This window comes from Candoia aspera, chromosome 6 (assembly GCF_035149785.1).
Source record: "Candoia aspera isolate rCanAsp1 chromosome 6, rCanAsp1.hap2, whole genome shotgun sequence".
NCBI classification, from domain to species: Eukaryota; Metazoa; Chordata; class Lepidosauria; order Squamata; family Boidae; genus Candoia; species Candoia aspera.
Genome location: NC_086158.1, coordinates 53,272,698 through 53,287,401, shown reverse-complemented (window position 1 = coordinate 53,287,401; position 14,704 = coordinate 53,272,698). Strand labels below are relative to the sequence as shown.

Below are 14,704 nucleotides of genomic sequence, written 5' to 3'. Positions count from 1 at the left end.
CACCACAATTTGAACTTATTGAAGTTTGAACTTATTATTGAAGTACCAACATAATAAAGTCCTTTTCCATTCTTACAGATGTTTAGGGGTTTTTTCCCCAGAAAGAAATGTCCTGCTCCAAAAATGCATTGTTTAGCTTCGTATAAAATCTGTATTAAATTTTTATGAGTGTCTCCCCCCAATTTATCTATTATCTATGAATTTGATTTCAAAGCTGTTTTAACTACATCTGTTACATGTAGCACACATGTACACATAAAAGCACACATAAAAATGCTTTTACAATATATACATACTGATAATCCCAACTAATAATTTTGTAACAGATGTATCTCACAAGTACATGCAAGCATTCTGCATCAGAATTTCAATTCAATTTTCAATTTTAGTATCTTCCATGCCAGTATTTTGAGTATGGCCCTAAAATGGAGGCTAGTATAGCATGTTAACTATGTCAGGTCTATCATCTTCCAAGAGACTGATATTCTCTTCTGGTACCTGACAAAGTTAGTAAAACCAGCCCAATAATCTTTTAAGACATCAAGCAAAATATTGCTATGGGTGTAGGAAGAAAAAGAAATCCTCTGAGAGGAATATTCCATTTCTGGGTTCCTGAGACGATAAACACAGACATCCAAAAACGCCAGCTGTTCTCTTTCATCTATTTGAAGTGCATCTGGAATAATGCCCACAGAGCTTCCATCAACATACTTTCTTTGAAAGCAGCTTGCTAATTGTCTTTCAAGGGATTAATCCCACATACATCAAAATCAACAACAGGAGCCACTGCCACCCAATGGTCATGGACTGCATAGCTCTGAATTACACAACTGCATCTGTGTGACAAAAACATCACTACAATTACTACACTGATAGGGTGCTCTGTAATTTGTTAATGCCTGCTAGGAATTTACACCAAAGACAGGGATTACACTAAAAGCACATAGGAAAGTAATTTTCCCTTTCTCTGACAGTGCCTACCAATGAAAAAAAACATCCTGTTATAACTAAAATTCTAAGTATATAATCTGAAATCTGCATTTATTATAACGTTTTATTATAAAAATGCTGTAATTTATTAATGAAAATGTCTAGGCATAATAGGGTTGTACAGGCTTTGCAAATGATTTGGAATGTTTCTGACTTATGAGCACAGCATTTCTGTATTATTCATTAAAGCAGCCCAATCTTTTAGGGCTTCCATGTAAGACGCTCTAAGGAATCCACTCATTAAAGTTAATGCAACACTTAAAGTAGCAGCGTTTTTTTTTCAGGCTCACACAGAAGAATTAATAGAATTAATGAAATTCAGAGAAGTATTGCACTTGGGCAAGGTCTGAAGCAATTCTTCTGAATAATTATTGAAATTTGCACAGGCCTATGTTGTAGCATTTTCAAAAAATAAGCTAGCTGGTTACAATTGTATCTTTTAAGAGCTGCATGTTATATCCTCCTGTGTTGAAGAATGCTGTGAAAAAGATATAATTTCCACCCATCTACTTAAAATACTGTTTATTTGTGATTTAACATTAATTAGCATTACATCTATAAGCAATTTCCAACAACATTTATCATATATCATTTTCCACAGGACACAGTTGGCTGGCTCATTCTTATGCCAAAGCAAGTAAATAGAGGCATTAGCGAAAAAAGGTGCAAATAGTTCACGGTTGCATTTTTAAAAAATATTTATGCACACTGCATTCATTTAGATATAGATTTTAAAGTTATGAAAAGCATAGTTCACAGGTTACTGTTTCTACATATGTTGTAATACAACACAAAAAATGTAGAACATAAAAAGTTAAGCAACTTAGAGAGTCCCACTATTTTTTAAAAGAACACACTGATTCCAGTATTTTGAGATATTTAAAATATCATTTCCGGATTCACTTCTGCGCTGCACTGCCACACTTACACAGTCAAAGCTAACCAGCCCTGTAACATGCTATACTCAATTTTTGCATGCCAAATCACATCCCAGCCATATTGAACCACCTATATATGGTAATATATTTCAACTGGCAATCTGGGAGTCACATTAACATTTGAGATGTACTTCCTCTTGTGCCTACTGATATACAAAGGCCATAGTTCATTTTCATGTTTACTGTGTATTTACAGATTTGTTTTCTTTTTAACTCAAAGCAAAATAAACTACCAGCAAAAATAACAAATGCCAGGATCAGCACTTAGAAATCAGCACTAATTTGCTCTAAGATTCATTGAGAAAGTAAAATGTAGATTAAAATGATCCTATTAACATCTATTATAATTTTAAAATATAAAACAGATGTTCCATCAATTTAATAAAAATACCAATTTCATGCCATACATTTTATGAAAAATAACCCACAAACTACCACTCATTTCTCTACTCCCTTATTCTTTCCATCTCACTTTCCCTTTTCCAGTTTTGTCTCTTTTATTTGGTTATGGTCTTTTCCAGATGATCAGTTTCTAGTGCAACATAAATGCAGCTGCATCCAAATCATTTCACAGGATCCACATATCCTTGCACTCTAATGACAATAGTGTCATTCCAGCAACATAAACTTTTCCCAGCTACTGCGGTTACTGCTTTTCAGAGGGATGTCCAGAATGTGATTTCATGAGCATCACAAGTACTATACTATCAATGACATTTTGCTGGCCAGTGATGTAACTTTTCATCCCCTGGTTTTGCCATTTTGTAGCCTTATCACCTGTACTCTATCTTATACCTTGAGATTTCAACTGAAATTTCTGCAGAAATAATTCAGAAAGGCTAAATGAAACTAGGACACACTTTGAGCTGATCTTCTGGATGATACGTTATCAAGATTATTTTTCTTCATTCAATAGCAATATTATGAGAAAAAATATAATAAGATTTAGAATTGAATCCAGTAAATTTATATGCTCTTAATGACTGATGTCAAAAGTTCTGGATTCATGAATCATATTTAAGTATACTCTACACCAAGCATCCTTAAATACATTCTACTGTTAAATGCTTGGTTTACATGCCTATAATACTTTATATTGAATGGTATACAAAAATTTCAACATATAAAATTCTTTTTCTGTTTTGCCATAGTTAAACGAAGTTATCAATGTTAAGTGTATAAAATCCCCTTTATTGAAAAATAAGGGCTTTCTCCCTGCCCCCAACTGATAGAATAAAAAAAGTTTTCAAAAATTCTATCTTACTCAAATGAATATTTGGCAAAAGTTATTATTGATGAATGCAACCTTTACAGAGTCTGTAAAATTCTGAATGCAATTCTTTTTACAGTTTCCCCTTCTAAAATTACGTGCCACTGTATAATTAAATGACCAAAGTTTGAGAGGGTGTGATGAGAGACACCCTATGAGGCAGGGACAAAACAAATGCCATAATCAAGATCATAATCCAAAAAGCATCACCTAATTATATAATGTGGCAGTAGGCTAAAAAAACAAACACTATCTGAACATTCAATAGTGAAATTGCTGAAGATATTTTAATCACCAAAAATCTTCACGTGTAACTTGCTAGGTAAGGATATCTGAAATTACTATGGTCTTCTATTGGACCAACTGCCAGTGTTAGTTTGTGGTGGAACTACTCAAAACTCTCATAATAATTTTTATTTGTACTAATTAAGAGATGAATTCTTCATTTAATTAATTAAAAAACCCAGTTTCTATGCAATTGTTTCCAGTTCTGTACTTAGGTTAAGGCCCAGTTTCTTGCATAACCCTACTTGACCATTTTAACAACTGATTAGATATATGATTAAAGTGTCAGTGAAACCTCAGGCCTCCACCTTTTCCTTCTTTTTGTTTTTTTTCAGGAAGGATGGAGTACGGAATTTTTTCTTCTTCTTTGAAGGTGATTTGGAAGGAGAGCCTTCAGGAGAAAGGGCCTCTTCAATCTTCTCAGAAGTCTTAATTGTAATTTCTATATTCTCTATAGTACTAGTGGTTAACTGGCTGACTCTCTGGGCAAGATCCTCTTCCACATCATGTGCATCTTCTTTGCCATTCATGACTACAACTGGGAGCTCCAAAGAGATGAGGTTAGGATCCTTTAGGTAACTGTCATTATTTTCTGGAGGAAAAAAAAAGTGGTATTTTATTCTTTCTTGCATTGATGATTATAACAGATGGTTGTGTAACCATTCCAAAAAGGGCTAAATAAATTCTGGATTGGGACTTGGAGAAAACTGGGACTTTGTAAATTTGGTAATCTGGGCTTCAGTTCCTTTTTATCCCACCAGTGTTGCATTTCTCCTTTTTTTCTAAAGCTTGACTTGAGAGCGACATTAAGTAATATTAATCTTTGGATGTCTGGAATCAAGGTTTTTAGCCAAGTCCCAGGCACAACTAGATGTACAGAATGTACCTCTGACTAGAAGGCACACCCTGCCAAGCAGCATGATGACCTGTTTGTTATGTTAGATTGGCATTAGTAATCCAAGTTGTACTATATAATGCAGGGAACAAAACAATACTGTTTTTTTTTTTTCAAAAACAGAAACCGTACTTAAAGCTAGAACATAAATTAACACAATGCTGAAACTTCCCTTTCTGGTGACCTACTCTGAAAGATGAATGAGATTAGACCAAAATAATCTAATTCATATGGACAATATACCAGGTTTCAATTTTATAAAATAAATATTAGCTTTCACATATTAACAGTTTGACTGTATTTTCTACTACTGATCTCAGGAGTTAAAAATAGATTGTAAGGAAGGATTTACAAGCTCACAATATTGTGTATTGCAAGTAGCATTTTACACCTTCCAGACTCATAATATTGCACATGACATTACATTATATACCTTCTAATTTGTCAGGGACATTTTGTGGGGACTGAGTTTGAGAGTTAATTTGGGAAACAGAGGACCCATCATCTGAGAATAATTCTTGATCAGCATCTGTAGGACAAGAGCCTGAGTTAGCAAAAGCCATGCCAAAATAAGCACAACACAAAAGTATCAGTATCTATTAGCACATACAGAAATGCAAGCAATTTAGCCTGATCATGCAAATGTGGTAACACTGAATTAGATTATAAGATCGTATTATTACCAACCTATGGTTATTAAATGTATAGTATATCAAAGATGGATCCAAATAGTTAGAAGAAAGTATTCCATGAGAACATACTTTCTTAAGTAACAATACTGTGATTAAAGTAGTCAAAACAATATATGCAGTGTTAGTGTTAAAAATGCTAGTGAGAGACAACAGTAAATTAGTAATGCTTGTATTATTAAACAGCCTTATCAGATGCTTTGAATGAAAATGGGTGAAAAAAATGCTGAAATACAGGGGATTTTTACCTTAGAATCTTTACGCTTTCAAAAATAAGAAATTGGTAAGTTAGCAGATTGCTTGCTGTAAGACTGCAGGCAATAGAACATACAGCTATCAGACCGTTTTGCTCAGGAATGATGACTTTTAAGACTTACACACTGGTTCAAGAATACCTTTTATTTTGCTAATTGTACTTATGTGCTTTTATATTAATAACATACAAAAGCAATACGACTGTACAAGTAATATCAATTCATGTATCCATTGTTATATCTTTCTGTATAATCCTATGTAAATTGATAAATTATCCAAGTTTATTCCACAGATTTCAGAAAGAGGAAACAGTTTTAAATTTCTCCTAAGATTACTAGAAATATGTTCCAAAAATGTGGGAGTGAAGAACAGACAATTAAGAAGGAAAGGCTAGATCAAAGGCAATGTTGATTTTGGTCAGGGCCAATGGAGGAAATTGTAGTATGCTTCCTTACAGCTGGAAAGCATCTAAATGCAAGCATCATCATAACTTAATGAAGGATGGGAATGAAATGATAGAGGAGTTAGCTGCCAAGAGTTGAGAAAAAATAAACTGTAGGGTAGCCCTCTCACCTAGAAATATTTTAGAGGAGGAACAAGGTAAAAGTAAAAAAGATGGAATCAATTGCTTTAATATATAACTGATAGAAGCAATTATCTGGATAAACAGTATGAGAGATTCATAGGTTTACTAATGTATTTGATTTCATTATTTATACGTAAGGGACATATAAAGAAGTTTTCTAAGTTACTGAAGTTTCAGCTAAGACTATTCTTCTTATTTATTTAGTTTTGATTTTTAACTGCCCTGATCAAAATTGAATCTGAATTCCTATAAAGTTCATGACTGCACTGATGACAAAATAAATGGGATATAAAACCCTGAATAAATATGGAAGGGAAGTCTCCTGAAAAATGTCCATTTGATACTTGCCTGAAGGAACAAATGAGGAGAGTACTCCCACATGGAGGGAGGAACCCTGGCCCAACAAAGAGGGACATTTATCTTTTATATACATAGAGAAATCAAAGGAATATTTGTTAGGAAATGGGACAGTAGGAAGAGCTAAATTGTAAAGCCCACAAATTCTTCTACTCAGTCAGTAGGAAGATCTAAATTGTAAAGCCCACAAATTCTTCTACTCAGTCCTATTTAATGTAGTACTATGTTGGGAAATAAACATGTGGATGTTAGTCTATCAATCTAATTCATTCACCATTTCTGCCCCAAGATAAAATATACCTACATGCCCATGTTCACATGAGACTCACCCAGAAATGAGAATTTTTGTAAACACAAATGAATAAAAAGATCTTGGAAAGGTAAAGCGATTGAAGTTGTCATACATCATTATTTAATTTAATGGCTTTGGTTTAGTAATTCTGAGTATTGATTTTTTAATTCAAACTAATTCCTTTAAAGCTTAACCTGCGGATGGAAACTTTGAGCCAACACTCACCCTCAGTGCCCTGCTGTTTGCGTTCGATTGTCTGCTTGTACTCTTCCAGTTCCTTTTCGGTGAGATGACTGAATGGGTTGGGAGGTGCTGGTGTGGTATGCTCATCTTCCTCAAACTGCATGGGCTGCAAAAGAAAATTAATTAGATAAAATATAGAAGCAAATTATATTTATATAATTATTTACTTACTGGGCTTATATGCTACTGTAATCATAACAGACTGAGCAACATGCATAGCTGATACAGTATTTAGATTAAAACCATATACCTAAAACACACAGACAACTATTCTCAACTGTTCCTGCAGTGAGGATACCATGCCACAAAATAAGAATAAAGAATGAAACAGAATGACCATAAAGAGTTATATAGGCAGGTTAATTAACGAACATAAGGAAAATATATTAATCAGCACAGCATGCTAACTTTAAGGCAAAACCTATTTATAACACCAAATTGAAAGCTTGCCCAGCTTTTTCTTAAGAAGCCTACACCTTTCTAATAATTATATACCTTAAGCAACTGAGAAATGAATGAAAATGACTGTATTAATCAACTGACTATAAGAAACAGTCAGATACAATTATGACTTGAATTGATGGCAGTTTTTAAGCATCTCCTATGGTAATGTCTAAGTGAGATCCACCCAGACAGTTAAATAGAAACTGGTCATAAGAACAAACTTAATCTATTGACCTGAAAGGATGACAATCTTCAATTTAAGATGACCCCCCCCCCCCACTATCACCAAGGAAAAGATAAAAACCCAGCTTCCTCACCATGTTAATTTATGGTTGCCAACTCCAGCTGACACCATTCGTACAATTTACCACTCCCTGTAAATATCCATGTGTCACACTAGTCTGTGTGTATAAACTGATCATAAGCCACACTCCAAAAAAGGGCCAGGAAAAAATAATAACTATTGATTAAAGCAATTGCTGCTCAAATAAGGTACTCCAATTTCAAATAATGGGATCCCCCACTTGAATACACCGGCGATGTCCCTCACACAGAAACATATAATGCAAACAGACTTTCCCCTCCGTCCTTCCAGCAAAACAGAAAAGAAAAGGAAAAAGAAAAAGCAGGAAGGAGAATGAGAATGAGAAGGCAAGATGCTGGCATGAGATGTTAAGAAAAGGGAAGTAAAAGAGGGGAACAAAATTAGATAGCAAAGAGGTGAGGGGAAGGGAGGGAGGGAGGGAGGGAGGGAGGGAAGGAAGGAAGGAAGGAAGGAAGGAAGGAAGGAAGGAAGGAAGGATCAAGCAAGCCCTCCCTAAGCACTGGAATAAAGGTTAACATTCTCTAGCCATATTGCCCCTTACAGAAAACTACCCTTACAATCCACAGATTTTGAGAGAAAAAAACTTGTGTTCCTGTTGGTAAATAAAATAAATGTATTTCTCAAGTCCATTTTTAAGTACTATAGTACATCCTAGAACAAATGAATGGTTCTCTAAAACAACTTTAAATATATGTATAGGCTAACATTACTTATTCTGTAAAGGAACTGCATGATGGCTATGTATTTATTTATTTTTATCCCACCTTTACTACTTTTTTTTATAAATAACTCAAGGTGGCAAATATACCTAATGCTCCTTCCTCCTCCTATTTTATCCACAACCACCACCCTGTGAGGTGGTTTGGGCTGAGAGGGAGTGACTGGTCCAAAGTCACCCAGCTGGCTTTCTTGTCTCAGGCAGGACTAGAATTCACAGACTCCTGGTTTCTAGCCTGGTGCCTTTACCACTAGACCAAACTGGCTCTCATTTTTAATCATTTAAATCTTATTTAAAATATTTGTGCTTTAGTTCTTTTTTATTGTAAAACAAGAGTCAGGCTTATGTAGATGTCTGGTATTTTAATTACTGAACACAATTTAACAACATATTTTTAAATCCCAACAATGGATACACTTACAGCACTTGGCTTTTTATCCACTACAATTCCAGCAAGCAACTGAGATTGTGGACCTGCAGTCTTTAAGTCGTATCGATTTTGCTCTCGAATCTGGAGATTTAAATAAATGAATGAATGAATGTACCCAATGCCAAAAGAAGGTTTTTTGTATTTATATGAAATTACTTGATTAATTTGATATCATGAGGCTTTCTATCTCTTTAAAATCCTGAATGAATAATGAAAAAATTGAGGCTTGAGGTAATGTTTAGAGCTTCCATCTCAACATGCTGATGAATGATCACTCCTGCATTTCTTCTGCCCCAGAGTTTTGGCCCATCATTCAGTGCATACTTTCAGTCTGACCAACTTCAGCCTCAGGTGCTTGCACTGCTGCAAGCCATCATTAATTGTCCTCCACTGAGAACTGCAAAACTGTCTTCTGTTTGCAACAGAGCGTTTGTGAATCTGGACAAAACATTTAAAGCAGAACACTACTCTGTTGCAACTAACTGCTCTGGCTATATAGCATTAAAACAGCCAGTTTTAAACACCACAAAAAGTACCTGAAACTCAGCTTATTTGCCCAAGAAACCTGCATATCTTAAACTGACAAGATTCTAAGTTAATAGCTGGGTGATATCCTTTCCAAGTATGACAGCAACCTCTTTTGAACCCAGTCAACAATCTCAGGATAGTGGTATAGCCCTTTTATTACTACCAGATGTAGAACAAAACATTCTCGAACCCTCTGCGTGAAACATCATGTATCTGGCAGAACAATCAAGGGTGGAGCTTGAATTTGATGAAGAGTTAGACAAAGCAGCCAGCTATTTGGGTTTACAAAAATTCCCTTATAATTATTCCTCATTGCCACTCAAAAGTATACTGAAGCAAAAAAACAGGAATGTGCTACCATGACAGATTTATTCTTGTGTAAACTACTTGGCTTTTCTTTGAAAACTAAAGAGAAGGAAACTCCAAAACAGCTTACTGTTAAATCAGAGCATAAGGAAATAACATTGCGACATTTCTATTCTTTTTTGAAAGACAGAAATTTAAAGCAAAAGGGTTTTCCAGAACAGTAATATAGAGTATTCCACTGCCTTCCAAGGCTACCGTTGAAGAACCAGTAAAACTCGATGCTACACAAACAGGACAACTTGACAAGTCTCTGTAATGACTGTTCTTAAGAAGTAAATGAGTAGTGTGGTCGTGAAACGAGCCATACCTTATTCCTCTTTTCCAAAACATCACTTGGATTTGTATTCAGAGGAACAAACTGATTTGGATCTTCAATTTTTATTGGAGTTCCTCCAGTAATCTTAGATGAATCTTCAGCTTTTATCCACTTGGAAAAGGGGAAAAAAAGAGAAGATTTTAACTAGAAAAAGGAAAGGAGTGCAGTTTAATGATGGGAGAAGCATGGAAATTTTTGCAGCAATGGCCTTTTTATTTAAATATGCAAAAAAAAAAAAAAAAAACGAAAGCAAAATACAACCCAACACATAAATGGTTTGAATGATGACACTTACAGTATCTTCCCAATAAGCAATTTCTTAAAAATATGGTCCCTAGTTTGAATAATTTTTTGTAGTTTTAATCATCTGTAAAATATTTAACCTAGGATATTAAAATAATAAGGATGCTTTCTGTAATAAGTAAGCAGAAAAGTGATATTCTGAGACACTAAAATCTACATTTATTAATATTCTCTTAATTTTGTTGTTTCCTTAAAACAATACTTTATTAAGCTACTTAATTAAAAAATATAAAAACAAACCATGGGTGAATTGTTAAACCACCACCAGGTGGAGCTAACTGTATACTTACATTGCATTACAACTGACTTGCATGAAGCTTATTTTTATCTATGTTCTCTGTATAATATTGAGAAAATACAGTACCAGGACAGTGGGGACAAAAATATTCTTTGTACCACAACACTTTGCAGAAAAGAGTTCTGCAGAAACAACTGAATACTTGTTTATCCCAGACCAAGAGCAATCACCTAATTCAGTGGTATTTACAGATACAGTGGTTCACATGAAATTCTTTCTTTCTTACCCATATCCCACAATTGTTTTTGTATAGGTGCTCAGTCCTGCACAGATTTATAGTTGCATTACATGCCAGCAGTTCTCAAAAAAGGCAAGCTAACAAACACAAGAAACTGCTTTATACCAGGCAGACCCCTGGTTCCTGGTAGTTCAAAACAGTCCAGCTAGCTGGCAGCACCTGGTTGATGCTGGATGATCTCAAAATGTTAAGCAGGGTCAGATGTAGTTAGTATTTAGAGGGAGACCCTCTGGAAATAAATGGGATGTGGCGCTGCGGGTTAAACCGCTGAGCTGCTGAGCTTGCCAATCGGAAGGTCGGCGGTTCAAATCTGCGTGACGGGGTGAGCTCCCGTTGCTAGTCCCAGCTCCTGCCAACCTAGCAGTTCGAAAACATGCAAATGTGAGTAGATTAATAGGTACCGCTTCGGTGGGCAGGTAACGGCGTACCGTGTAGTCATGCCGGCCACATGACCACGGAAGTGTCTACGGACAAACGCCGGCTCTTCGGCTTTGAAACGGAGATGAGCACCGCCCCCTAGAGTCGGACACGACTGGACTTAATGTCAAGGGAAACCTTTACCTTTAATCTAGAAGGCAATGACAAACCCCTTCTGTATTGCTGCCAAGAAAATGATATGGAAATGTCCATTAAGCCACCAGGAGTCAAGATTGACTCAGAGGAGACTTGACCTATATCTTTCAGCTTAGAATAATCTTTATTGCCCAGAAGTACTCAGGCCTTTGGTTGGAATCTACCCGGAAGCTTTAGGATTAAATGAGGCAACAGATTTAACATGTAATCTAACCAATCTATCAATAGAAGCACATATGGTGCTAAACCTGACTGATTATACTGTGCAATGGGTGTAAGTGATACAATATGTATAAACTTGGGGTTTTTGGAGGAGTTAGGATTCTCTGACAACAAAATGAACAGCACATTTATGGTGCTATAAAGAGACAGCTGGAAAGACTTAATAGTCGAGGACAATGAAAAAGTAGTAACAAGTAGGAAAGAATACAGATAGCTTTGCAAAGAAGGAGATGCTTGAAAAAAAGGTAGGAATTCCACTTACATGCATGGAAACTATAAAGAAATATTAACAATTTGCACATATTATTCCAGTAGGAATCAATGAGCTTAATGCTTTTGTACAGAATGCTGGATGGAATAGTATTCCATGTTTCTTGCTTCTTTAAATGGTCTAGTTCCTCTAAAATTGCTATTAGAGAAGTTATCCACAGAATTACCTTATCTATTTTTTTAATTGATTACATTCCATCAAGTCACTGTTGATTCTTAACGACCATATAGATAGATTCTCCGTGATACCTTATCTATAAATGCTGTAAACACACTCACATTAAAACTATTCCCATTCTTTGGACAAGTGCTACCTACTGTTGTTTTAGTCCTGGGGCTTGTTTCTCCATTCCGGGATTCTTCAGGAACATCCACTTTCAAATATGTATTTGGAGAGTTTAGCCACCTTGTCTTCTCCCGCTGCTGTTTTTGTGCTAGGAATTTAAGGGGGGAAATTGGGACTGAATCATCATCAAAGGAAAACGCTGTCACAGTGGCTGGGATTTCAACATCACTCTTGTGCCGGGGTTTCTCCCTCACCAGGGGCTGCCGATAAGCATAGCCTGTCCTGTAACCCTGCGAGAAGAAAACACTCTTGTAAAAATGTAGGAAAACACTTTGTCAGCCCTTTGGGGTAGTTTAAGCACCAACCATGAGTACTAACACTACCTTTATTGTAAGGTTACAGTAACAAAATCTTGCAAGTCTGAAAGCACCTCCCCCCTTCCTTACTTCTACTCCCAAAATCTAGGGTGCGTTCCTTCTGAGACGCTTTCTCCCATCCCTCCTTTGGACTCAGATTTCATTTATCAGACTGTTGTTTAGGCTGTGGCTCTTCCTCCTATCTCCCAAAGTCATTCCCACATGCCATTACACACTCTGAGGTTGTGCATAAAATGAACTTAAATAGCAACATGATTACTAGTTAATAATTTCATTCTAAAATATTTGAATCAGTGTTACCAGATAGCATCTTTTGTTACACTAGGGGGACATTTTCCTTTCTAATTTAGAAAAGTTTTTAAATTAATCACAAACATTTAGACACATTTTATCTAGTGCTTAGATACGGCAATGATCCTGCTTCCAGCCACCCGATCTTCTTTTTCTTCCCCTTGGGTGCCACTGGGGTTCATGTAAGCCCTCAGCCTTCTCCAAAAATAAATGGAAGAGGCAAAGAGTAGCTTGAGATCCACCCTTTGCTGGCCAACCAGCTTTCCCTCTCAAATTGGGGTGGGGGTAGGGATGATGTGGAAAGCAAAGCCATTCTTAGGTAGCCTGTAAGAACACAGTAGTGAACTTGGAGGCTGGAGAGGGTGACAAAATGAACTGAAATGGGAGCTGGACAGGGGAAGGCAAAAGCAAGGAGGTGTGAAAGCTAGCTAGGGTGAGTGGGAAGTAACTAAGGAGGAAAAGTAATTGGAAGATAAATTTAAAAAACAGCATTTTTTATGTGGTTGAGCTCTTGAAAAGATGGAATTTAAATGTCTAATGTGAAATATACATGGAGCAAATATTCCTGAAAAAGGAAGAAAATTATTTTATTATTTGAAAAAATTGAAACAAGATATAATCTGTCTAAAGAAACACTTATTAGAAGATAAAAAATATTAGATTTATAAAAATTTAGGCAAAGAGTTTATTTCAGCAGGAATTGAAAAGAGAAATGGAATTGTTTTATATATAAACCCTCAATTATAACCAGAACTGATACTGACTGATGATTATGGCATATATGTGAGAGGGGAAGTTAATTTACATGGGGCTAAGACATTGATATTAGGAATTTATGACCCAAATGAAGATAAAGCAACATTTTATAAAGGACTCATGGATAAATTAATGGACTTACCATATGAAAATTGGTGCCTAATGGGAGATTGTAATGGAGTGGTTTGCCCACAAAAGGATGGAACCTCCAAAAAAGATATTAGGCAATGCAAAGTAAACTGTCAAAAGTCTTTTTTGATGGACAATTTAGATCTTGCTAATGCATGGAAATACAAAAATGATTTGAAAGGATCTTACTTTCTGAAAGACAGATCTTTTTCAAGAATTGATATATTCTGAATTTCTAAGAATTTGGCTACTAATGTTTACAAAGTGGAGATATTGCTAAAGACTTTTTCAGATGATAATCCAGTGACTTTAGCACTTAAAAGGAAGGTACTGGCTATCACCTATAAAGCCCTTAACAGCATAGGGCCAAGTTATTTGAGAAATCATCTATCTCCCATGGTTTCCACCCATTTGGTAAGATGGAGCAGAATTGTTGTGCTTTGGGTTCCCTTGATTAAATAAGGTCATATATTGGGACTCAAGAAGTCTACCATTTCTGATGCACCACTGCACTCTGGAATAGTAACTGCCACCCACCCACCCACCTCAGGATTTGTGTAGTTCCATTCTGATATTCCAGAAGTTTTTTAAAAACTTGGCATTCTCCTAGGCCTTGGGGTAGGGTGTTTGATGTGTGGTTTGGCTGGGTGCACTTATTCCAAGTTCCAGAACTCAGAAATCACTCTTTTTACACATACCAGATTATCTAACATCCTCATCAGTGCTTCAAATTCTAGCTCGCCAACTTTCCACTTGAACTGAGAGGCCATACTAAGTCCTGCTGCTGCAGCTACCTGATGTGTGAAAGGTTTATATTTCTGCAAGTCTAGGATAAGAAGATTGTCTATGCCGCCTGCAGCCAAGGCATGTACCTGTGATATAAATGACATAGTAAATATGCAGCCTTCCTGCATTTTCCATAATCAAAACTTTTATTAGCATTCTTCTAGGTATATTAGCACAGAAAAGAAATGCTACCCAACTTGTACAGAACAGTATCAATTTAAATACTAGGCCTATGTTATATCTGTATC

At 35.9% G+C, this 14,704-nt stretch overlaps 1 protein-coding gene across 4 annotated transcripts in view; it reads right to left on the bottom strand.

Annotated features, from left to right (window-relative positions):
• Positions 1-1,497: 1,497 nt before the first annotated feature.
• ADD3 (adducin 3) overlaps positions 1,498-14,704 on the bottom strand; it is a 96,150-nt gene continuing 82,943 nt past the window's right edge. For 3 of the 4 annotated variants that reach the window (XM_063307136.1, XM_063307135.1, XM_063307137.1), the window contains exons 9-15: positions 14,369-14,542; positions 12,150-12,407; positions 9,919-10,038; positions 8,709-8,798; positions 6,783-6,906; positions 4,812-4,907; positions 1,498-4,075 (exon numbers count right to left, since the gene is read on the bottom strand). In XM_063307136.1, the coding sequence (XP_063163206.1) occupies positions 3,780-4,075; positions 4,812-4,907; positions 6,783-6,906; positions 8,709-8,798; positions 9,919-10,038; positions 12,150-12,407; positions 14,369-14,542 (1,158 nt within the window). In that variant the 3' untranslated portion in view covers positions 1,498-3,779. The remainder of the gene's footprint in view (positions 4,076-4,811; positions 4,908-6,782; positions 6,907-8,708; positions 8,799-9,918; positions 10,039-12,149; positions 12,408-14,368; positions 14,543-14,704) is intronic. The other variant, XM_063307139.1, reaches the window with a different exon arrangement.